General features: G+C 36.7%; 1 protein-coding gene across 1 annotated transcript; it reads right to left on the bottom strand.

Moving 5' to 3' along the window:
* On the bottom strand, positions 1-18,486 carry LOC123538354 (ankyrin repeat and SOCS box protein 8-like). The gene is made up of 4 exons (XM_045322390.2): positions 18,449-18,486; positions 16,099-16,290; positions 14,184-14,287; positions 1-3,187 (listed from the first exon to the last, which is right to left on the bottom strand). Exons 2-4 carry the CDS (start codon positions 16,220-16,222, stop codon positions 2,561-2,563), a joined length of 855 nt encoding a protein of 284 aa, XP_045178325.2. The 5' UTR covers positions 16,223-16,290; positions 18,449-18,486; the 3' UTR covers positions 1-2,560.
* Positions 18,487-26,693: the final 8,207 nt, after the last annotated feature.

Raw genomic sequence — 26,693 nt, 5'->3', positions numbered from 1 at the left:
TAACTTACACCACTTCCATTTTATTGTAAAATCAAGATTTTGTACTCTTAACAAATTTAACAACAATATAACAGTTACTATATACATCAAAGGAAGAAACAAAGTATAATTAAAAACACTGTAAAATCAACAATTTCTTTTAGTACAAAATGTTATGGTTTCTAACTAATTTGATCGGAACTTTTCAAACAATCACAAATATAATTTTCAAATTACCAAATTAAAGAAATAACACAAGCTGATTGTTAAACATGTATGCCTAGGTATGGTCGGTATCCTTGACCTTAGACCCAAAAGTATAAGAGTCATCTACTATCAACTGACCATCTATAGCCATGTATACATGTTTGATCACAATAGGCATAAGTGTTTCTCAGCTATACACCATAAACCATTTTAGTCTCAAGGTCACAATGATCTTGACAGTTAACCTCCAAAACAACAGAGATCATCTACTGACCATACACAATCATGTTATAGTTAAAGCTGCTGATAAAATAATATATCTACGACACAATTAACTGAAACTATTCTGATTCCATTAAACATAATGCTATCTGAACAAGGTTGCTGTTTAATTAAATTGTCGGTAACCTTGTGCATTCCAGTTATTTACTGGATATTAATTCAGTCTCTTAGTCATTGTGACCTTTACCTTTAACCTACTGACATCCAAAAATAATACACTTGCAATAATACTATTTTTCTTACAATGAAATATAATGCTTTTAAAAATTAAGTCAAATAAATATTACAAAATCAAGTTCTAACTCTGACACCGCTCTTTTAAAACATGAACTAGTATATCAAAATTTACAGGATATCAAATACACAGTCATTCATATTTTACTGGATCCTGTGACTGGAAGTGACAAAATTTATCTTCATATCCACACTGAAAGGATATTTTTAATACATGAAAAATGTCATCAAAATTTTGTACTTTTCCCATAGACCCACAATAGGAAAACAAAATTAGTATTCATTCAAAATCTTCATTTGTAAGGATTTTTTCTGAACAAGTGTAAAGCTTTTTCAATGAGTTATGTTCTGAATTAATTCTATCTGTAGATCTGTTGTTTTTTCCCCCTAAACAATCAAACCTTACCAGCTATATGCAGCTAAACATACTATCATCTAATAAGAGGGCCAAGATGGCCCTAGGTCACAAAATTTCGACAGCTTTACTAACAATTTTGAGTTTTTTCTTCGCACTTTACTGACTAAAGGGGAATTCATGTAGATAATAAGTTCCTATAAAACATGGAATCGCTATAAAATTTCTTTCTAGTGCATTACCAATTAAGTTTCAAAGAAAACCTTTTCTAAATTAGTTTAGCATAAATCTGGAAAAGCCAAGCTTTCAGACTAAACTAAACAAGATTCTGGTAAAAGAACAACAAATCTGAAGTATGGAAACTCAGAATGACCATATCATGGTAGTTAATCAATTACCGTATTTATAACAGGTTAATTTTGCAATGTGGAAATATTTGTGATGTACTTGCAAATGGAAAATATCAATAAAATTAAAATAATGCATGATGTTCCAAAGTAGATTTTTTGTTTGGTTTAACATCGCACCAACACAGTCATATGGCGACTTTCCAGCTTTGACGGTGGAGGAAGATCCCCAGCTGCCTTCTTTGCATTTTTTCATCACAGGCAGGCACCTGGGTAGAACCACCAACCATCATTTAGCCAGTTGGATGGCTTCCTCACATGAAGATTTCAATGCCCCGAGTGAGGCACGAACCCAGATCAGTGAGGGGGAAATGATTTAGTCAGCGACCTTAACCACTCTGCCGTGAAGGCCCCCTCCAAAGTAGATGCAACACTCAAAACACTGATCAAATACTTGTATCAGTAACTTTCTTGCAAGGGGCCTCTAACGCCGTGTAGTTACGGTCATGGCTTGCCTCTTACTGCTGTAAGTTTGAAACCTAGATTTTGCTAAAGAATTCTTTCATGTGTGGAAGCCATTCAGCTGTCTTATTGAAGGTCCATGGTTCTACCTAGGTACCTGCTCATGCCTGAAATAACTCTCTGAGGGGCACCTTGGGTGTTCCACAATCAACAAATACTGGATAGTCATCATTCAACCTGAAATCGTGTCAATGTGACATTAAACCAAACAAAAACCAAAAACCCCAACACGGACCCACTTAGTAATTAGTGAAATACCACATTATTTACACACAGGTACTTATCAACACTCATACAGTGAACTTTCTCAGCACATACATGGCCATTTTCTATCAAAGAGCCAAAAAAAATGCTGCAAAAAATAACCAGTGTTCAAAAATCTGCCTTTCTTAATCAGGGACCATTTCAAATCAAAATAAATGCAAAACTAACATTTTTTCAAGAATTTTGATAAAGGTTTACAATTATTTTTACATTTCTCTCCTTAGATAAACATTTTTATTAAACTGCAAACTATGGAGTTGCTTTAAATTTGAGATCCAATTCCCAGGTCTACAATTTCATTCAAGTCCATTTGCCACCAATTCCATCCCTTTTATCAGGCATCATATCTCTTAAGGTGTCTATAATACTGTCAACATTTCAAAGCAATATAATCACGTAATCTTGTTGGTACAGGTAGTTTTGGTATAACATTGGGCAGGTAACGGTATCCTAGCGACCTGCGTATAGAATAACGGCACTGCCCCTGCAACGAACACGGCCTTTCCAACCTAGCTGCCAACAATTCTCCAAGCCGATTATCCTCTTTAATAGTCTGTCTCTGAGATTCTGTAACCGTCATTTTACATGTCGCCTTTAATAAAAGGTCCAAACTTCTGTTATCATTTTCAGTATTGAGACCACTGGTTTGGACTTGAACTGCCTTTTCAACAGGCCTTACTTCTTTGTTGTTAACGATATGACCATCAGCATTATAGTCTAGAAGGATTTCTATAATCTCTGTATGTCCTTTCCGAGCAGCCCACGCCAGCGGAGTATCATTGTTAAAATCTAGAGGATCTACTTTGGCCCCTCTTTGAAGTAATAGTTTCACACACTGTATATTATTTTTGAAAGTGGCCCAGTGTAGCGGAGTGTCATAATTTCCATCGCCTATATTGATGTTGGCGCCGTTTTCTAGCAGCATTTCTACACAGAAAATGTCTCTCTCAGCAGCATAATGAAGAGCTGTCCTCTCGTATCCATCATACTCGTTCACCTGCAAGGAAGAGCATAATTGTCTCAACGCACTCATTAACCATTACCCTGCTGAATTTCTTTCATGAACATTTCCATCTTCCAATTTGGACAGTACCAAAAGGAGTGCTTACCAAAAAAGATTCTGGCTGAATAGCGAACAGTACAGATCATGATCAGACTGCAGGGATGTGCAGGCTGATCATGATATACACTGGTCGCAAAGGCAAAATCCATTGTGTCCAGCAATGCGCTCGTTAATCGGCAAGAAAAAACATAACTGCTTACTCAGTGCACTCGTTATTTTATAGAAAAAGCTTAACTGCAAATTTTTCACTCTTATTAACCAGCAAGTTAAGTGTGTAACTTCTTACTCATGGTACTTATAACCTGCAAAGAAGAGTTTAACTACCTTCTCATGTTTATTACACTATAGCTCTCCTTAAATGGAGATTAATAAAGTATCTTTTTCTCTCCATAATCTCTGTATAAATGGAGGTAAACAAAGACCTTCTATCTCAACATAAATCGAGGTAATAAATTATTTCTATCTCTCCACAAATTATGGTAAATAAAGTATCCCTATCTCTCCATAGGGTCAGAGACCACCAATTCAAACTATAGTTATCACTGAAGGTGATGAATGTACCCCCCACAGGCACTGACACTGTACATTGCAATTTGACGCGCACAAGATTGCATAATTATGTGGACTGTAACTATGTATACAGACTATGCATATAGTACAGTAATAACAAGAGCTGTCAGTGGACAGCGCGCTCGACTATTCTCAGTGCTTGATAGTATAATATAAGCAATGAGTAAAACTTTAACATTACAATAAGCATATTCTAAGTCGAAAAGGGGCCATAATTCAGTCAAAATGCTTGATAGAGTTGCCTCCTCCTTTTTACAGACTGGTGTCATGATGGTGTGTGGGTGTGTTCGGGTTTAACGTCTTTTTCAACAATTTTTCAGTCATATAAACGACGGTGTCTGAGTACTTGTAGCAGTGAGCACAATGCCCAACTTTATAGTGCTGCCTCACTGGAATATCACGCCGTAGACACGGGACATGATACCCCACCCAGTCACATTATACTGACACTGGGCTGACCAGTCCTAGTACTATCCTCTTAATGCTGAGCGCCAAGCGAGGAAGCTACCAGTACCATTTTTTAAGTCTTTGGTATGACACGGCCAGGGATCGAGCCCATGACCTCCCACACTCGAAGTGGACGCTCTACCACTAGGCTACCGAGGCGGTACTGTGTCATGATGGTAAACAAGTATGCAAAATATGTAAGCAATATCTCAATGGACTTTGAAAATATTTGGGGTGGTACGCAAACTTTAACATTTATTCTAAGTCGAAAGGGGCCATAATTCAGTCAAAATGCTTGATAGAGTTGCCTCCTCCTTTTTACAGACTGGGGTCATGATGATAAACAAGTATGCAAAATCTGAAAGCAATATCTCAATGGACTTTGAAAATATTTGGGGTGGTACGCAAACTTTAACATTTATTCTAAGTCGAAAAGGGCTATAATTCAGTCAAAATGATTGACAGAGTTGCCTCCTCCTTTTTACAGACTGGGGTCATGATGATAAACAAGTATGCAAAATATGAAAGCAATATCTCAATGGACTTTGAAAATATTTGGGGTGGTACGCAAACTTTAAAATTTATTCTAAGTCGAAAAGGGGCCATAATTCAGTCAAAATGCTTGATAGAGTTGCCTCCTCCTTTATTCATACTGAGGTCATGATGGTCAACAAGTATGCAAAATATGAAAGCAATATCTCAATGGACTTCGAAAATATTTGGGGTGGTACGCAAACTTTAACATTTATGTGACACTCACGCCAACGCGAGTAGGATAGCTCCCCTATTCTTCGAATAGTCAAGCAAAAAATCAAAGTCCCATAACTCTGCAGAATATTTTTCTGAAAGAACCTCACATGTACCATGCACAAGTATGGTTGGTACTCACTCACTTTTGTTAAGTTTGTTAAATTGTGTGCAATTTTGTTTGTTTGTTTTGGGTTTAACGCCGTTTTTCAACAGCATTTCAGTCATGTAACGGCAGGCAGTTAACCTAACCAGTGTTCCTGGATTCTGTACCAGTACAAACCTTCTCTCCACAAGTAACTGCCAACTTCCCCACATGAATCAGAGTTGTGGGACTAATGATTTCAGATGCAATGTTGTTTATCAAATAGTCACAGAGAACATATGCCCCGCCTGAGGATCAAACTCATGACCCCGCGATCCATAGACCAACGCTCTACCTACTGAGCTAAGCGGGCGGGCTAAATTGTGTGCAATTGTTCGGAAGATTAGGCACGCACAAGATTGCATATGAAGACTATGTATATAGTATAGTAACAAAAAACAAAGTCACATAACTGTGCAGAATTTTAATCTGAAAGAACCTAACATGCACCATGCACAACTAGGGTTACTACTTGTATAAAGTTTCATTAAATTGTGTGCATGATTTCAGGAGATTTAGCGTGCACAAGATTGCATATGCAGACTCTATGTATATAGTATAGTAACAAACAAGAGCTGTCTCCATAGGATGACACATGCCCCCGATGGCACTTTGAATGAATAGTTATGGCCGATGTTAGAGTTTAGGACCTTTGACCTATGGACCTGGATCTTGCGCGCGACACGTCGTCTTACTGTGCCACACATTCATGCGTAGTTATTTTAAAATCCATGCATGAATGACAAAGATATGGACCGGACACGCCCATCAATGCACTATTATGAAATATGACCTTTAACGTCTAAGTGTGACGTTGACCTTTGAGCTACAGACCTGGGTCTTGCGCATGACACGTCGTCTTACTGTGGTACACATTCATGCCCAATGATTTTAAAATCCATGCATGAATGACAAAGATATGGACCGGACACGCCCAACTATCATGAAAAATGACCTTTAACGTCTAAGTGTGACCTTTACCTTTGAGCTACGGACCTGGGTCTTGCGCATGACATGTCGACTTACTGTGGTACACATTCATGCCAAGTTATTTGAAAATCCATCCATGGATGACAAAGATATGGACTGGACACGCCCAACTATCATGAAAATGACCTTTAACGTCTAAGTGTGACCTTGACCTTTGAGCTATGGACCTGGGCCTTGCGCATGACACGTCGTCTTACTGTGGTACACATTCATGCCAAGTTATTTGAAAATCCATCCATCGATGACAAAGATATGGACCGGACACGAAAATTGCGGACAGACTGACAGACCAACAGACCGACAGACTGACAGACGGTTCAAAAACTATATGCCTCCCTTCGGGGGCATAAAAACAAAGTCTCGTAACTGCAAAAAAAATTTATGAAAGAACCTAACATGCACCATGCACAACTACTATTGTTACTGATCACTTGTGTGAAGTTTCATTAAACTGTGTCAAGGGGATGAGGAGATACCCTGCGCACAAGATTGTGTCTACAGACAGATGGACAGACAGACAAAATGAAGCCAGTATACACAGCCCTTACAACTTCGTTGTTCGGGGGGTACAAAACTTCGTTGTTCGGGGGTACAAAACTTCGTTGTTTGGAGGGTACAAAAAAGTACAGAGAACTTACTGGGAATAAGGTAACTGTATACCTAGGAATAAGGTAATACTTCGAGGGTTTAGCGCAATACTGTTGTAACCCTCTTTTTCAAAATTATTCAAGAAAGGCAAAAAACTATCTTAATATACCATTGTTCAGCCAAATAAGGAAATACTTGGCATTTATATCCATAAAATGTTTATTATGATGTTACAAATTGTAATTTATTAATCAACTCGTCTAAAAATGAAATATTTGTAAAAGATGATGTTACAATAGTCTTGCCTCTAAATTTGCATATTTTCAAATAAAAATGTTAGTGCAATACTATTGTAACATCTGTTACAATAGTATTGCATACAATATTGAATAATTTTTCATTAACAATATATCTGCAAGACTATTGTAAGTCTAATTAAAGTAAGTAAATTATCAACAGAAACTTACTAATTGTTGAGTTATCATTGGCTTTCTTTGAAATTATAGTTATTACTAATAAAGGAAAGTATCTGGGATTGATTTTCTTTATTTCTTTTACAAATAGAAAGAAAAACAACATTGTAATAACACAATATTTTATTCAAATTAAACTCTTTATAATTTAATTTCATAACAGCATTATTATAGTAATCAAACTTTTGCTCTACAATCATAAATACACATTCTAATGACTAGATCATAAAATATATATTATATATATGGTGTTTTTGACCAGAATGGATCCAAACTAGCCAGCACTTTTGCGCAATTTGATCTCAGGATCCATACTGTTCCCGTTATATCTCAAGATATCTGTTTTGACTAAATAGGGAACAGTAAGGAAAGGCTAACATGTGATAAAAAGAATATGACATTTGTGACTTTCCACATTGAATTTATTGAACTCGTTGAATAAAATTGATAAAATGCTCGGCATTTTATTATTTTATTCAACTCATTAAATAAATTCAGTATGAAAAGACACCCATGTAATATCCACTATTTATTACACTATTGAAGGAAGAATATTCAGCATGGTTAATAATTCTTTTTCAAGATAAACTTGCTAGCTTAAATTCCAGTATCAGTACTGTGTAACACTGAGTGTTTTACTATACTTAACTGTTGGATTTCAATGAAAAAAGTTATGCTTTATTAGCTTTTCAAAGGGACATAATGAATATGCATGTTGTCTGGGCCAGTGGCACATCATTGTCAGTGTCAGTTTCATCTGACCCTGGAAGAGAGCTTGGTGAATAATCACTATCACTGTCATTATTGTAAGATTCATAGTCAGTGATAGAAACACCATGGTCTCCTTCATGATTAGACGATAATGTTGCATCAGAATTGCATGATTTCCCATCCCTAGTCTCATTTACATTCTCACTCACTGTATCTTTGGAACCTACACCACCATTCCTAACCCCATTCTCACCGACTGTATCTTCGAAACCTACACCACCATTCCCAACCCCATTCTCACAGACTATATCTTCTGATCCTACACTACCGTTCCCAACCCCATTCTCACTGGCTATATCTTCTGATCCTACACCACCATTCCCAACCCCATTCTCACCGACTATATCTTCTGATCCTACACCACCATTCCCAACCCCATTCTCACTGACTATGTTTTCTGATCCTACACCACCATTCCCAACCCCATTCTCACTGACTATATTTTCTGATCCTACACCATTCCCAACCCCATTCTCACTCGCTATATTTTCTGATCCTACACCACCATTCCCAAACCCATTCTCGGGGGCCTCTGTGGCCGAGTGGTTAAGGTCGCTGATCACTTGCCCCTCATTGATGTGGATTCGAGCCTCACTCGGGCGTTGAATTCTTCATGTGAGGAAGCCATCCAGCTGGCTTACGAAAGGTCGGTGGTTCTACCCAGGTGTCCGCTCGTGATGAAATAATGCACGGAGGGGCACCTGGGATCTTCCTCCACAATTAAAGCTGGAAAGCCGCCATATGACCTATCATGTGTCGGTGCGACGTTAAATCCAACAACCCCATTCTCATTCACTCTATCTTTCACAATCACACCGCCTTTCCCAATCCCATTCTCACTCACTGTATCTGTCGCACCTACACCACCATTCCCAACCCCATGAGACTCACGGACTATACCTTCGAAACCTACACCACCATTCCCAACCCCATTCTCACCGACTATATCTTCTGAATCTACACCACCATTCCCAACCCCATTCTCACTGACTATATCTTCTGAATCTACACCACCATTCCCAACCCCATTCTCACTGACTATACCTTCGAAACCTACACCACCATTCCCAACCCCATTCTCACCGACTATATCTTCTGAATCTACACCACCATTCCCAACCCCATTCTCACTGACTATACCTTCGAAAACTACACCACATTCCCAACCCCATTCTCACCGACTATATCTTCTGAATCTACACCACCATTCCCAACCCCATTCTCACTGACTATATCTTCTGAATCTACACCACCATTCCCAACCCCATTCTCACTGACTATACCTTCTGAATCTACACCACCATTCCCAACCCCATTCTCACTGACTATACCTTCGAAACCTACACCACCATTCCCAACCCCATTCTCACCGACTATATCTTCTGAATCTACACCACCATTCCCAACCCCATTCTCACTGACTATACCTTCGAAACCTACACCACCATTCCCAACCCCATTCTCACCGACTATATCTTCTGAATCTACACCACCATTCCCAACCCCATTCTCACTGACTATACCTTCTGAATCTACACCACCATTCCCAACCCCATTCTCACTGACTATACCTTCGAAACCTACACCACCATTCCCAACCCCATTCTCACCGACTATATCTTCTGAATCTACACCACCATTCCCAACCCATTCTCACTGACTATACCTTCGAAACCTACACCACCATTCCCAACCCCATTCTCACCGACTATATCTTCTGAATCTACACCACCATTCCCAACCCCATTCTCACTGACTATATCTTCTGATCCTACACCACCATTTAACACATCCAGATCAATTCCTGAAACAAACAAGTGAATGAAGTATTGCCATGCAATACAAAGTCCCCTACTGGAAGGCACCTGATTTTTTCTACTGCAGTATAACATAATGAACTGATATCTGTCAATGATGTATAAACAATATTGTACTACATATACAATATGTTATAACATTATAACAACACACTTGGATTAAAATGTGCATATATAAAAACCCACAGTTGTTTTCATATTGAATTTTTTTGGCTGATTATAAAAATGTTATCATGTAAGTTATTTATAGTAACAACAAAGGGAAATTAATCTTTAAAAAAAAAAAAAAAAAAAAAAAGAAAAAAAAAAATAATAATATAAGTCCACAAGAAACTCTTTACCAGGTAGAGATAGGTCAAAATACACCTAAAAATTGGATGTAACATGCATGCTGTACCACAGAAAAGTGGTCTCGATTTTTCTCTACCGCCAGTAATAAAAAAGTTACAATAAAATCTATTTATAGTAACAACAAAGGGACGTAATTCTAAAAAACAAGGGTGCCTCATGGTGGTGAACATTTGGTCCAAGTTACATCAAAATCCCTCCATGCATGAAGAAGAAATGTTCCGTACAAAGTCATTCTTGAATTTGACCTTTGACCTCTAAATATGACCTTGACCTTAGACCTAGGGACCTGGTTCTTGCGCATGACATGTTGTCTCATCCAGGGGAATATTTGTGCCAACTGATATCTAAATCCTGCTTTGCATGACAAAGTTATAGACCAGACAGGAAAAAAATCCTCTTGACCTTTGATCTCAAAGTGTGACCTTGACCTTTAAGCTAGGGTACTGGGTGTTGCGCATGACACGTCGTCTCATCATGGGAAACATTTGTGCCAAGTAATATTAAAATCCCTTCATGGATGGCAGAGTTATGGACGGGACAGGAAAAAAACTCTGTTGACCTTTGACCCCCAATTGTGACCTTGACCTTTGAGCTAGGGGTCCGGGATTTGCGCATGACACGTCGTCTCATCATGGGGAACACTTGTACTAAAGAAATATTAAAATCCCTTAATGAATGTCAGAGTTATGGACCGGACACGAAACAGACCCTGTTCATGCTATGTTAACATTTGACTGCTAAGTGTGACCTTGACCTTTGAGCTAGGGGTCTTAAAGTTGTGCATGACACATCGTCTTATTATGAGGTACATTTGTGCCAAGTAATATTAAAATCCCTTCATAGATGGGAGAGTTATGGACCGGACAGGAAAAAAGCCTTGTTGACCTTTGACCTCCAATTGTGACCTTGACCTTTAAGCTAGGGGTCCAGGTTTTGCGCATGACACGTCGTCTCCTCATGGGGAACATTTGTGCCAAGTAATATTAAAATCTCTTCATGGATGGGAGAGTTATGGACCGGACAGGAAAAAAGCCCTGTTGACCTTTGACCTCCAATTGTGACCTTGACCTTTGAGCTAGGGGTCCGGGATTTGCGCACGACACATCATCTATCATGGGGAACATTTGTGCCAAGTAATACTAAAATCCTTCAAGGATGGGAGAGTTGTGGACCGGACAGGAAAAAAGCCCTGTTGACCTTTGACCTCCTATTGTGACCTTGACCTTTGAGCTAGGGGTCTGGGTTTTGCGCATGACACGTCGTCTCATCATGGGGAACATTTGTGCCAAGTAATATTAAAATCCCTTCATGGATGACAGAGTTATGGACCGGACACGAAATTGCGGACGGACGGAATGACGGAATGACGGAAAGACAGAATGACGGAATGACGGAAAGACGGAATGACGGAAAGACGGAATGACGGAATGACGGAAAAGAGCATTCCTATAGTCCCCAAAACTGGTTTTCAACCAGTAGGGGACTAATAAATTAGTTATTCAAATCTGTTATGGCTTCACTAATTACAACGTCTATCATGCTATCAACATCTGAATTACTCTCACTCAATGTTTCTGACAAATCCCTATCATTTTCTGAAATGTCACTAACTGTGCAAGAGGAGACTTGTCTTGCTAGGTACAGTCAGCATGCTTCTTCTCCACTGCTGATGCTTACTTCTGAAAAGCCATCAAAGGACAAACTAGCTTCACTGTCTGTATCTTCATGAAAGGTAACACATGTCACTGCAAACATTTTATCATCTTTTTTCGCAAACAAAGTTGCACACAAGTGTTGAATAAATGTGCAGATATCTTCTAGATTTTTGTGTGTGGTCATGGTAGCAAACCCCTCTGGATAGGACATTCCACATACATTGCGACGGTGTGAATCAAACACCTTATAATTGCTGTTCACATTACAATACATGATGCTCATTGTATAACAGCCTACAGTGAAGAAAGCCAATTTGTCAATTTCTTTCAGCGCATTATATAATGTAAGGAAAGAACTTTCTGTCACTTGTCTTCCAACTACACAACCTAAACTTTTATCTGGCCTGAAGATATAGCCCTCATACTTGACGGGAAGTTGTGATACTAGCAGGTAACAATCAGCAGAGAATTCTTTATAGAGAGTGTCCCCTTTTAGACGGATTTCATCAAGATCCCCACTACACCAACTTGATGGATGCTTTAGTTTTGTGTATAGCATGGCACAGTAGGACATAGCAGTACACTGCCTGCCAGATCCAAAAAACCTTTGGTCACCCTGATGACTTGATGCCTGGACTGACAACATCCTAAAATTAATTGAAATTATTAATTAACATTATGTTTCCAGAAAATAAAATCAAATAAACTAGATTTTATCAATGAAAAACATTGTGTATACACGCACTAAACTTTCTGTTAGGGAAAGAAATGAAAAGGGGCCGTAACTCATCAAAATTTTTCGAACCGAAGCAAAAATTATACTTGACATGCACTTTATTGATATATACCTATGTACAAAAAATAATTCAATCCGCGAACTTGTTCAAAAGTTATTTAGCGGACAAGGCATTTTTGTCAAATTTTACGTCAAAAAGGGGCCATAACCCATTCAAAAATTTTTGAATCTAAGCATAAATTGAACTTGACCTGCTTTTTATACCAGTGTGCCAAAACTACATTCAATCCATTAATCCATTCATAAGGCAAAAAAGGGCAATAACTCTGTCATCAGTTATTGGACTTAACCTGCACTCTATGGATATATAGCTGTGTACCAAAAATAAATTCAAACTATTAATTCATTCAATCAAAAGTTATTGAGTGGACAAATTTGTAACAGACAAACAGACAGACAGATGAACAGTTACCAAGGGCATAAAAACAGAGCGGTAGAGAAAGCATCAATAGCTCTCAACTTAGTAACATTAATATATTAAAGTACACATTGGATTTAAAAGCTATGCAAAAATATGAACCCAATCATAAAATTTTAATGGTAGTATTTACTGTATATAAATAATATCTTATAGAAATATTTCATGTATTCATATGTGTAACTTACCTTTTATTCACTTATGATTTCTTCCAATATTGAAAGATTTTCATCTGTCACTATACAAGACAACAGCTATATATTTTTCCAAGTATACAATGACAACAACAACAATGCATATTATGATGTTATTATTTTGACACTTGTGATGTCATAATTAGAAGACTGAATGATGTTACAATAGTAGATCTATTGCAAATGTAATGAAACGATTGTATATTTTGGTAGCTAGAAAATTTGCAAGACTATTGTAACATCAGTTACAACAGTATTGCAAAAAATGTTTTTTTTTGAAAAACATTACTTTGGGTGGCAATACTATTGTAACATTTGTTACAACAGTCTTGCGTAAAGCAGTAGTTAACATGGATGTTGCAATAGTATAGCAAATATTTAATTTTGATGACCAATAAATATAATGTAACTCTGTAACTTTTACATGTTATGTGATTGATATATGTGATCTCAAAACTATTAAAAAGTCATTTTTGGTAAAAAGTGATGTTACAATAGTATTGCGCTAAACCTTGTCTGTTCTGATTAGTCAGTAATGTAAACAAACATTGGAAGAATTTTTTTTTCTAGATTGAATTTTTTTACTGCGTGTATGCAGCATTTTATTATACATTTTGACAATATTTGCTCCATTTTAAGTGTATTGAAAAAAGTTTTATCCAACGTTTTTCTCCCACTATACAAACAATGTAAAAAGGGGGTCATCACCTCATTCATGTGAAAAATACTCAAATAAAGTATCACTGTTAGATAGTGATAGTGCTTAAAAGAAATGTGATTAGATATTATACCTGTTTCAATTTATGGAAGGCCATACACGCCATAATGTTATAATGGAAACCTATGGGAAAATAATTGGAGGTTTCTAACCATAAGGGAAGGTAACCAAAGTATCTCTATCTCTCAATAAATGGAGCTGAATACAATAAATATAACATTTATAACTCTCTGAAAGTATAGATAAATACCTTAGCACCCTTCCTTAACAGCAGCCTCAACACGCAACTGTCACTGACCATACATGCACAATGTAGGGGTAGTAGAGTGCCATGAAGTCTGTTTACATCTGCTCCTGTCAAATAAAACGTAAAGGGTATTTTTAAAGAAAATGTTAGAATCAAAATAATTAATATTAATATTTCCATTTCTTATATTTGAATAAAATCAGTCCATCATTTGAATTTGAAAAATTCAATGCAATTTTGATTCAGTTAGTAACTATGCATCAGAACTACTCACTATATTTTATTCAATGAGAAAATACAGGAAAACATTAATTTTATTATTTCTTAAATACAAGTTGAATTTAGTTCATATTACCCAAGTTAATCAAAGAAATAATTAACATTTAAACTTACTAAAACAATTACGCTAACTGACATGATTTAAGAACTTGTATCTCTAGTAAGTTACTACAGTAAAAACCAGAACAAATCAGAGACTACTCATAAAAATAATTATACTAAGGGTCCACCCATCCATCCATAGGACCAAGTTTGGCAGCAGTTTCTATTTGAAATAGTTTCTCTTTCAATTATATTCCAATAACTAGAGTCTAAAAGTGAAAATAAATCCATCTCAGACTTAACTAAATTGATCTGTTTTACAATAACATGCAGATACAATAGTTTCGCAATGAACAAAAAAGAGTTTTATAAAATACAACAAAATACATGACCCAGATTCGAACTTGGCCTAAAGATCATCAAGATTAACATTCTGACTAAGATTAACATTTTGACTAAGTTGCATGAAGATACAGTCATAAATGTGGCCTCTAGAATGTTAACAAACTTTTCCTTTGATTTGACCCAGTGACCTAGTTTTTGACCCCACATGACCTAATATCGAACTCGTCCAAGATTTTATTGAGGGTAACGTTCTGACCAAGTTTCATTAAGATTGGGCCAAAATTGTGACTTCTAGAGTGTTAACAAAAATTGTGACTTCTAGAGTGTTAACAAGCTTTTCCTTTGATTTGACCTGGTGACCTAGTTTTTAATCCCAGATGAAGCAATATTGAACATGTCCAAGATTTTATTGAGGGTAACATTCTGACAAAGTTTCATTAAGATTGGGTCAAAATTGTGACCTCTAGAGTGTTAACAAGCTTTTCCTTTGATTTGACCCAGTGACCTAGTTTCTCACCCCAGATGACCCAATATCGAATTCATCCAAGATTCTATTGAGGGTAACATTCTGACCAAGATTCATTAAGATTGGGCCAAAATTGTGACCTCTAGAGTGTTAACAAGCTTTTCCTTTGATTTGACCTGGTGACCTAGTTTTTGACCCTAGATGACCCAATATCAAACTCGTCCAAGATTTTATTCTGACCAAGTTTCATTAAGCTTAGGCCAAAATTGTGACCTCTAGAGTGTTAACAGTCAAATTGTTGATGACGGACGGACAGCTGATGACGGACACAGGGCGATCACAAAAGCTCAACCTTGAGCACTTCGTGCTCAGGTGAGCTAAAAACTATGATAATGACTTATAAATTAATGATTCTACTGAAATTAGAGTCATTTTATAGAGAAAACATCAACTAAACTGCAGATACAATAGTTTCATTCTGAACTTCAAGGGTGATTTTTGAACATTTTCCCAATTATCTTGAAAAATACTTTCAAGATTAACATTTTGTCGAAAGGGATATATTTATAAAAGTATTTCATGTTATAATGATGAGTTTTAATCCATACAACATTTACATCTTCAAATGAAATAGTTTTTCCTTTCTCCTGAAAATTTTACAAAATGCAGATACAATCAACCCTCAAGTGGAGTTATTAGCCTTCGCAGAAAATGATTCCTATACACCCTGCTTCATTTCGGAAGATAGAAAATTAACAAAATTCTAATATGAACAGGAATGCAAACCTCTTTCAATCAGCTGTTCTACATCGTCATCATCACCAGAAAATGTCTGCCAATTACTAATAGCTCGAATGAGTCGATCTGACAAATCATACAAACGTTGTTCATTTGCCATTCTTAACCACATTTCTTGGTTAACAGAATAGATCTATGTCACAAGTATTGCATAACTTGACTCGTCAATTATTACTTCAGCTGAAATTTAAAACAAAAATCAAAAGAGACTGGAAATATTAGTGACTAATATTACAGTGACTGTTAGGGTTGAATCATATTTCATAAGTTCATGGTATAAAACTAATAACGTAAGTTAATAGGGAAAAAAGTTGTAACAGAAATTTACAGTTTGTAAACAATACAAGTCATGCAGACAACCTTAATGCTGGAAATCAAACAAAAAACTGTAGTAACTTTAACCTTGAGAGAACTTAAGAATTGTTATTAAATGCAAGATCTGTGATTTTTAGCTAGTGGTATAATATAACGAGCCACACCATGAGAAAACCAACATAATGCATTTGCAACCAGCATGGATCCAGACCAGCCTGCGCATCCGTGCAGTCTGGTCAGGATCCATGCTGTTCACTAACAGTTTCTGTAATTGCAATAGGCTTTGAAAGCAAACAGCATGGATCCTGACCAGACTGCGCGAACGCGCAGGTTAGTCTTGATCCATGCTGGTCACAAAGCCACTATGTTGGTTTTCTCATGGTGTGGCTCTCATATAATATAAGAGCTGTCAACAATCAGCAAAGCTTGTGTATTCCAATGCCTTGTCACTCAAAGAGTTAAAATAAAGCATAGTCATAGACAAGTACAAAAAAAGGTAAAACATTTTGAGTCATAGAACTGTCCCCTCTTCCAATGTGATAACAAATTACATGATGATAGGGATGATATAACACAGGGATCAACACTTAACAGTGTCCCGTGGGGGGGGGGGGGGGGTCAGAGGATCCCAAATTTTGAGGAGGAAAACCAACCTTTAAAACCACCTGCAGGGGTGGCGAAATCTGATTTTGACCTGCTTGTCCGTTTTTGTCAATTGCTATTTTGTGCTTGTCCGTATGAAAGTTATATAGTAAAGTCTGGTAAAATTTTACTTGTCCATACAAGCTTTGGGACAACCTGGGCAATACGGACAATTGAATTTGCCGTCCCTTCACCTGGATACCCGTTTTTCTTGGTCAATGTTAATAAAACTAAAGATAATATCTGTTTGAAAAGTATTGTAAGATATTTTGCTAATAAACAGTTAAAATATGTATGTACCTAAGGCGGAAAGTTAGACCTGGTCCTGAATAAAAAGAATCAATAATTAACAAATCTAGGCTTGCGTCTATGTGATATAAACTCGAAATGAGAATTCTTGACTTGTTTTGACATTTGTCACGACTTTTTTATATATATCATATTACGGGGGATCCCAAAAAATAAGGAAGACCCTAAGATTTCAGAAGTAGAGATTCCTTAGTGCACTCTGTTCAAATAAGACAGTATGCAAGCTAGGTATGAAGTTTTCCCAGTTTAGGCACTTCCTACGACATTGACTGACAGCTGGTAGTGGCATGTACAGGAGGGGTAAGGTTGACCCCAAAATGTCTCTGTGAGAAAACTAAAGCCCCAGTAGGGACCTTGATATTTTTTCTAACAGGGTTTACTTTAATGATGACAAGAATGTTTGACAGACTCATGCTGTGAGCATAGATGGTCATTCTGGAGAGCTAGTTAACTCTGAAAAGTATAGGGGGAGATGTAAAGGTAACTTTTATTTACTGTCACTTTGTGAAACAATTACCGTAAACTCTGTAGAGCTTTCGAGCGACCCTATTAAAAACCAATTATACCTTACCCCAAGCAATATGCTGGTACCCATTTACAACTGGATCAGCTGAGGCAATCGTAATAAAGTGCCTTGCCAAAGGACACACCGCAATGGGAGTAGAGGGGCCTTCACCTCCATAGGAAAGCGTCTTAGCCCTCTTGGCCAATGTGTCCACATAAATGATAAAGGGAAGTGTAGTGATAGTAAGTTTACAGGACACTTCCAACAGCCGTGCTATTGAGTTAACCCTTTGAGTGTCCGCCTACAGATCAAGAGGTCCAGGGTTCGAGCCCATGACAACATCTGGGATGCCCAGATCCCCAATAAGCCAAATCAGTAAGGCTACCCAATTGGGACCTTGGTATTTTCTCTCCCAGTAAATTATTCGTAGGTAATTCAACATGGCTGTACTACAATTGCAATTTACATGAACTTTAAAGTTCAAGGTTTCGTCATTTGTCTAACGAATTATGGCCCGGATTACAAATGTAATTTTGTAGAAAATATACTTTATTTGTAGGCACTTACATTTTGACAGATGGCTGGAAATGCAAAAGCCAAAACATTAATCTTACACGTTCTCTGATTGGATTATTGAAGCAAGTAAAGCCAATGGAATCACTTTTAACAAAATTCGTGTTTGGATTAAGACATGAACGAATAGAGAAATGCACATCATCATCCTCAGAAAAAAACAAACTCATCCCATGTAATGGGAGGTAATTCTTAAATATTGATACTAAATTTTTTACAGACAATATCATAAAATATACTAATGTTTAATAAACCCAATAATATAACAAACGAGATTTATAAGAATGATAACAAAGTGGAATGTGGGTTACTGCTTGAACTTTCTCGAAATTTATTAAACTCAAATTATTTAGACCATAATTTCGAGCTTACGTAAACTACTTGATGGAATTTCACCAAACTTTTAACGCTGTGGTATACATAAATTTAGTAATCACTGCGCAGATTTTGTACGCCGGGCCGACAGCTCGGTCTTACCAGAATGAAAGAAACGTTCTAATTTGCCACGCTTGGATAAAAATTGTTTAGGTTAAAGTTTGAAATTTATACACAAGGAGTCTAAATGTAATCATTACCCAACATTCCGCAATGTTTCAGACATGTTAAAATTATGAATTGTTTATCAGCAGCTTGGACATGTAGTATAGTGAGATGGAGCGTTAGTCAAAATTATTTCCGGGAAACGCTGGCCTAGCCGCTATATACAGATAATAAAGATATTTCTACACCCCCATTTTGTCTAATTCCATTTCGGATAGGCAGAAGCCAGTCTACCGTAGATATTTTCACAGAGGAACAATGTCAAATATGATGACCCTGTGAATTTTCGGATTGTACTAGCAGACTATGATATTGGACATAGGATATAGACTGGATCAGTTCACTACATTTAACCATAAAGATGTAAAACGATATATCATAGTCTAGGAGCAGGTTTAGGGAAACGCCACAGTCCGAACAAAAGCATAGAAAAAACAAACATTCTTCACGTCAGTTTTCGTCCAGGTTGCTATAGGAAAATCGCACATTTGATGACATATTCGCATACAGAATAAGTTTAACGATGAAGATTTACTAATAAATGAAACTTTTCATAGTTGTATTGTCAAAAATTAACCAGAAGCGCTGACTGTTTAACATTCAGTAGATCCATACAACGTCTATTCCTACCCGTACAACGTATAGCGCCCTACAATAGGGTTCCGCTCTTCCGTCGAGGAAGGTTGGGCTGAGGGTGTTAACCTAGTCCGTGTGCTGAACTCCGCACAATGCATTGTAAGTTGTTATATAATAAATAGTGATTCTGTATCGTAAAGTCTCGTTACCGTGTACATAGTTACCATCGCTCCAGATATTTCAATCTGCACTTTCATCCAGGGAAATACTCTTATATGGTAGACTTTTAAAAAAATAATTTTAGTATCTTTGGTTTCATCAAAGAACCTAAAAACGCAACATGATTAAATGAGCCGCGCCATGAGAAAACCAACATAGTGGATTTGCGACCAGCATGGATCCAGACCAGCCTGCGCATCCGCGCAGTCTGGTCAGGAACCATGCTGTCCGCTTTTAAAGCCTGTTGAAATTGGAGAAACTGTTAGCGAACAGCATGGATCCTGACCAGACTGCGCGGATGCGCAGGCTGGTCTGGATCCATGCTGGTCGCAAACCCACTATGTTGGTTTTCTCATGGCGCGCCTCAAATTGTAATTTCAATTGTCTCTTTTTTGTCCGTAGTCCCTCGTAAAGTTCTTCCACGGGAAATGAATTATATTTGTTAACATGACGAAAAATATAGGACCACCCCTAGCAAAATTTGGGTAGTGCAGTGCACCAGGTCATGCTAGGCGCAAAATGACCACCAGAAGAAGATTTTGCGCTGGGTGTATTTTGGTTTACATGACGAAAGATTTTGCTGTTGCGTACGCGGAAATTTTTCACGGGTGAAGGGGTGTTCACTGAAAATTTACTGACTGAATAGCGAACAGTGCAGATCATGATCAGCCAGTACGGATGTGCAGGCTGATCTTGGTCTGCGCTGGTCGCAAAGGCATAATCACTTGCCGCCAGCAGGCTAAAGGTTAAAACATTGATTAGCACTTGTAGATCATCAGCAGACTCTGGCAGTATCATATTGTCATCAGTGTAGAGCATAATATAAACTTTCTCTTCTCCAGTTGTGATACCTTTACCATGATTTAAGACAACAAAAGAGGCGAAAGAATACTCGTAAACCACAATAGAATGTCCGTACACATGCCTTTACAGATACATCAAATGATTTCAGAGCGTCAAACTTTTTGCCAGTTACTAGATAAACTTTTCTATAATATAATATTTCTATTTATAGCATCACAAAGCACAATTAAAATGTAGAGAGCTAAAATCATTTTTCCATCTTGACAAAACAATATAAACGTCTTTAAAACTTGGTCCATCTTCTGAAGCAACTTCCACTGGAACTTTTTTTCTTTTTTTTAAACAGTTTACTCCAATTTTCAAAATTCAGATGTATTAACAGCGCATTTATCTGATAACTGAGAGTGTGGGGCAGTTGAAACACTTAGCTGGAATAAAAGAGCATATTCTATTTATAGGCATAGGAGAAAGAGATGGTGGAGATGGCGCACTTGCTATGGGAGTGGGAGTGGGCGGGGTCGGCATATGCTTTGGCCTCCAACTTTTTACCCCTCCCCCACCCCCAAAAACATCTTTACAAGGTGGGGGGTCAAAAAATTGCAAGGAAAATAGGTTTAGCTAGCCGCCCCAGCACCCAACGGGCCAAAATGTCCTTGTCTACAGATGTGGCAGCATATTTGCAACTCCGCATTTGTCCTTTTGTCGGGCTAACTTTGCGGATGAGATTGACATGTTTTATGACCAGACGGTCGGTCTGGCATACAAAATTAAACGTGACTACTGAGGTAGTGCAGTTCCACTGCGTTATAAGTTTCAATCCAATAGCCAATTTATATTAAGAACAAATATATATAGAAAATGCCTCATAACATTCAAACGCTGTTATACATTGGTTAAAAAATTCAAAGTTTTAAAGATTTTTCGCTTGAAACAATTTTATTATGAATTAATACTTTTTTGCTTTATTTTTGTTGTTAAATTTAAAAAAAACAGTTTGTCAGTTTTATACGTTTATTATCTCCCTTTAATTATACCTTTTAGTCGTGATCAGTGAATAGAAACCTGACTAGATACAGAAATTAGACCATTAAATTACGAAAATCGGGTCTCTGTGCTACGGAATTCTTGCAAGTGTTACGAAACTCAGGCCAGATTAACAGAATTTTGACTACTATGAGTCACTGACAGTATTCTGGCCAGTTTATGGAAGTCAGGCAAGTGTTACGGAAATCGGGTTAGTGCCAGTGTTACGAAATTCCTGCTTGTGTTACTGAAATCAGGATAGCGTAACGGGAATAGGCCAATGTTATGGAAATCAGGCTAGTGTTACCTGAATAGGCTAATGTTACTGAAAACAGTGTTACGGAATTTAGGCCAGTGTAACAGAATTCATGCAGCTAGTGTAACGGAGTTCAGACCAATGTAAATGAAACGAGCAGTCAACAGGCGTCGTGCTTTGTTGCGCATGTCACAATAGTGTGTATTTTATGACCAGAATATTTTAAACTTAATTTTTATACTGCGATGTCGGCAAAATCGTAGATCTAATACTGAAACTGGATATAGTGGAAAATTTAAATTATATTAGTGCGCATAACTTCCAATTAGACACTTGAAGAATATTTTTTTTATTTTAAAAGGTCAGCTAATGAATCTTAAACATCGTTTTATGAATGCCTACACAGATATCTGTAAAATGATTTTCACTTTTGCGAAAATTCCGTGCTTGGCTGTGCACGTGCAAATCGTGATTTTGTAATACTTCATGTTGTAATACTTCATGTTGTACTCCATGTTATAATACATCATGTTGAAATAATTCATGTTGTAATACTTAATGTTGTACTCCATGCTGTAATACTTCATCATGTTATACTTCATCTTGTTGTACTCCATGTTGTAATACTTAATTTTATAATACTTCATGTTGTAATACTTCATGTTGAAATACTTTCATGTTGTAATACTTCATATTGTAATACTTCATGTTGAAATACTTTCATGTTGTAATACTTCATGTTTTAATACTTCATGTTGTAATATTCCATCTTGTAATACTTCATGTTGTAATATTTCATCTTGTAATACTTCATGTTGTAATACTTCATGTTGTTATACTTCATGTTGTAATACCTCATGTTGTAATACCTCATGTTGTAATACTTCATGTTGTAATACCTCATGTTGTAATACTTCATGTTGTAATATTTCATGTTGTAATATTCCATCTTGTAATACCTCATGTTGTAATACTTCATGTTGTAATATACTTCATGTTGTAATACCTCATGTTGTAATAGTTCATTTTGTAATACCTCATGTTGTAATACTTCATGTTGTAATACCTCATGTTGTAATACCTTATGTTGTAATACTTCATGTTGTAATATTCCATCTTGTAATACCTCATGTTGTAATATTCCATCTTGTAATACTTCATGTTGTAATACTTTATGTTGTACTTCATGCAATAATACTTCATTTGTAATAACTTCATGTTGTACTCCATGTTGTAATACTTCAATTGTAAATACTTCATGTTTTAATATTTCATGTTGTTATACTCTATGTTGTAATACTTCATCTTGTAATACTTTTTATCTGATCGCTAAACAGCTTATACTAGTACCAGGCCCGGATCCAGAAATATTTGATTGGGTGGAATACTGACGCTACCGCCGAGGCGCATAGCGCCGAGAGTGGATAGGTATGGGGAGGAGGGATGCCTTTGTTTATGTCAGGGGTCTACCCACTGGAAATTTTTTAAATACAGGTATGAAATGGTGGCCTCTGGTGCAATTTAGGTCTTAATTTGAGGTAATGGAAGTGTTTATTCCCTCTTTATTGTAGGGAGGGGTCCCCTCATTTTAGGAGTCAGGGGGCTTTCCTTCTTGAATTTTTTTAAATACAGGTAAGAAACGGTGTCCTCAGGTGCGTTCTGGGTCTAAATTTTGAGTAAATATTATTCCTTTGCCAAAATAGTAGGGTGCATCTTTGATGAGTATAGACCACTTCTCAGCTAACGGGGCTGGGGTGGGGAGGTGGGCACGAGCCTTTCGGTCCGGCCCTGAGTACGAATGTCCGATGTCAAGGTGAGGTTCCGCGGTATTACAAGGCCCTTTATAATTAGGGCCTATAGACAAACTTATTAGCACTTTCAACAGCTTTTTAAGTATCTACTACCAAGCCCAGGACATTTACCATACTATGGACATTTTCTGAGCTACGCGCACTTACCAAGCTATGGGCTTGGCGTACAAAATCTGTCACGTGGTCACTAAATTAACGTGCACCACCGCGTAATAAATTTTAGTGAAAGTTTTGCGAAACGTGACAGTTCAATTATAATTATAACAAACTCATACTATAACATTCAAATATGTTTAGATATTGTCAAAAAAATAGAAAAAAGAAGTTATAATATTTTTTGCAATGTATTATTTAAATGTAAGCTTGTTATATGTGAATTATTTCCATGAAAACCTATTAAACTGTTTAAACATCCGTGTCTTTTGTTACTTCCCTTTAAATTTAACCTGTACAGGGAGCGGATCTTCTTAAAGGAAAAAACTCAACATTTGACAATGCATGTATTTAAAAAGAGCTTTAGTTAATGAAAAATATTTTGTGAAAATCGGACTAATAACAATATGACAGTTTAAATATTACCAATTTAATGAAATGGTAGCCATGCAAAAATAAAAAAAAGAATTTTGTTTTACATCATCAATTACATGTAATGTCAAAATATCATTCACTCATTAACTTCATATATTATATTTTTACTCGTAGCTTTGCCATCGTGGAAATATTGCGCCTGGTATTCACTCGTGAAAGATATTTCAATCTTACACTGAAAAAAAAATATCCTAGCTGTATATCTTTGTTGGAATTAAAGTCAAATTATTTATTTAAATCAACAGTCCTCATTATTTGTTAATTTTTTCTGTCCCCCACCTACCAAATATTTATATTGTAAGCAGAAGGGAGATGGAATTGTCGTGCATGATTGGGAAGAGATAAAATAACGAGACAATGATGATTTGAAAAGGTTGTTTTCTTATTTGTTTTTAAAACAGGTTACTGTTTTATTGGACTGTTTGGAACACATAACGGCAGGATACAGTATTGAATTGTGTTTACTAATCTTATCAAGTTAATTTTAACCGGACAATAAAGCAAAAAAAAAAAAAATAGACAGCAGGCCCGCGACGTGTAATAATCTATTTTGACAAAGCAGTAAAGATCACGGGGAGGAACTGTTACACGAGACTCGGCCGTGGAGGATATCATCATATCATGTTACAGATTAGTTTTCCTGGATATCGTTACAGCACATGGAGGATAATAATCGCTGGCAGTGGCTTGTTTGCCAAAGAAATGGTAAAGATTTATCTCTTTTTTGAAAAAAAAAACTGTGTTTCTAGATCAATGGTATGTACGTCATTTGAGACATGGCTTAACATGCGAAGCATAGTATATTGAAGTATATCTTGAGCGTTTTATGACAGAATTCCAACTTTTGATATAAAGTATCATTCTGTATCAAGAAACTGAAGTACTGTGATAACTCGAAACGATGCACGAAAGCGCAACCGTTTCTTAAAATATTTATAGTAATGTAAATTTCAAGATAAAAAATATTAACTTATTAACTAGGTAACTTGTGTTGTTTGCCTTTGCCAGAATCAATCAATAAGGAATGCTAGTTTCGAATTTTCGCCATTTAATTTTTTTTTAGATTTCATTTCTACATGTCCATATAGCAAATTTGAATGCACCGATTAAATATATAATTAAATTTATAGCCAATTGATCAATTGATAAATTAGTCACGAGACCGAAAATCACATGCAGCGACGGATGAGATCCACGAGTAAGTTAATGCTTTTGCAGGCTGTATAACAGTGCAGCCACAAAACAGATGATTTATAGATTCGAATCCTGTATTATATAGGTTGCATCGCAGCTTTTTTGATATATTTCTTGAATACAGAACGCTTTGTACTGGAAGAATATCATGAATTATCTCTTGCAAATGGATCTATTGATTTGGTGTTCAAGTTTTTCTAAACAGAATCAAAATTTATTTGTGGATGGCTACGGTCTAAGGAGAATTTTTTTGTCTAATAGGATCTCATATATTAATTTGACAGGCAGTCGACCTAATTCGTGCTTCAAGGCTTTACTTTCAAACAATCTTAAAATATCTATACATTTTCGAAAATTCTGGAATATGATCGCTGTGTGTAATTTTTAGCGATGCAAAAGATTGTTTATATTTACGATATGAAAGGCTTAACCTATATTTAGCAATGTTTGTAGTTGTTTATGACCTAACAGGAAAGCCTGTAGCTTTATTTCAATATTCAGGATGTTAAGACCAACCTTGTTAAAAGGCAGAAATCAAGTGTTTCTATTCAAGTGTTCCGACTTTGATCTCCAAATATACTGGATAATGACTTTTCAGCAAGGTGCTACTTCCAACAAACCAAAGTTTAGAGGAAGCGAGGCAATTTACAACGTAACTTTTACTTTTTAAAGAGATTTTTGTCTTTGCTGGAGGTTAACAACGTTTCTTTGAAACTATATTAGACCGTTTGTCGTGTTCGGTCAGGAAATTTCCTTATTGTTTGTTTGTTTGTTTGTTTTGGGTTTACTTTAACGCCGTTTTTTAACGGTATTTCAGTCATGTAACGGCGGGCAGTTAACCTAACCAGTGTTCCTGGATTATGTACCAGTACACACCTGTTCTCCGTAAGTAACTGTCAACTTCCCCACATGAATCGGAGATGGAGGACTAATAATTTCAGACACAATGTCGTTTGTCAAATAGTCACGGAGAACATACGCCCAGCCCGAGGATCGAACTCATGACCCCGCGATCCGTAGACCAACGCTCTACCTACTGAGCTAAGCGGGCGGGCTCTTCCTTATTGAACACTCAATATTTTTGAAGAATGCCCCAAGAAATTCCAAATGGATGATCTGACCTTGATTTCCATTTTCCGAGAAAAACTCCTTTAGATTTTGATATATCTAATTTTGCACCAGATGCTTTATTAAAGTACTAACTTAGTTAAATGTGTCTATGAAACGT

The sequence above is a fragment of the Mercenaria mercenaria genome, chromosome 18, assembly GCF_021730395.1.
Source record: "Mercenaria mercenaria strain notata chromosome 18, MADL_Memer_1, whole genome shotgun sequence".
In the NCBI taxonomy this organism is placed as follows: Eukaryota; Metazoa; Mollusca; class Bivalvia; order Venerida; family Veneridae; genus Mercenaria; species Mercenaria mercenaria.
The sequence above is the reverse complement of the archived record's forward strand: the minus strand, read 5'-3'. Positions and strand labels throughout refer to the sequence as shown.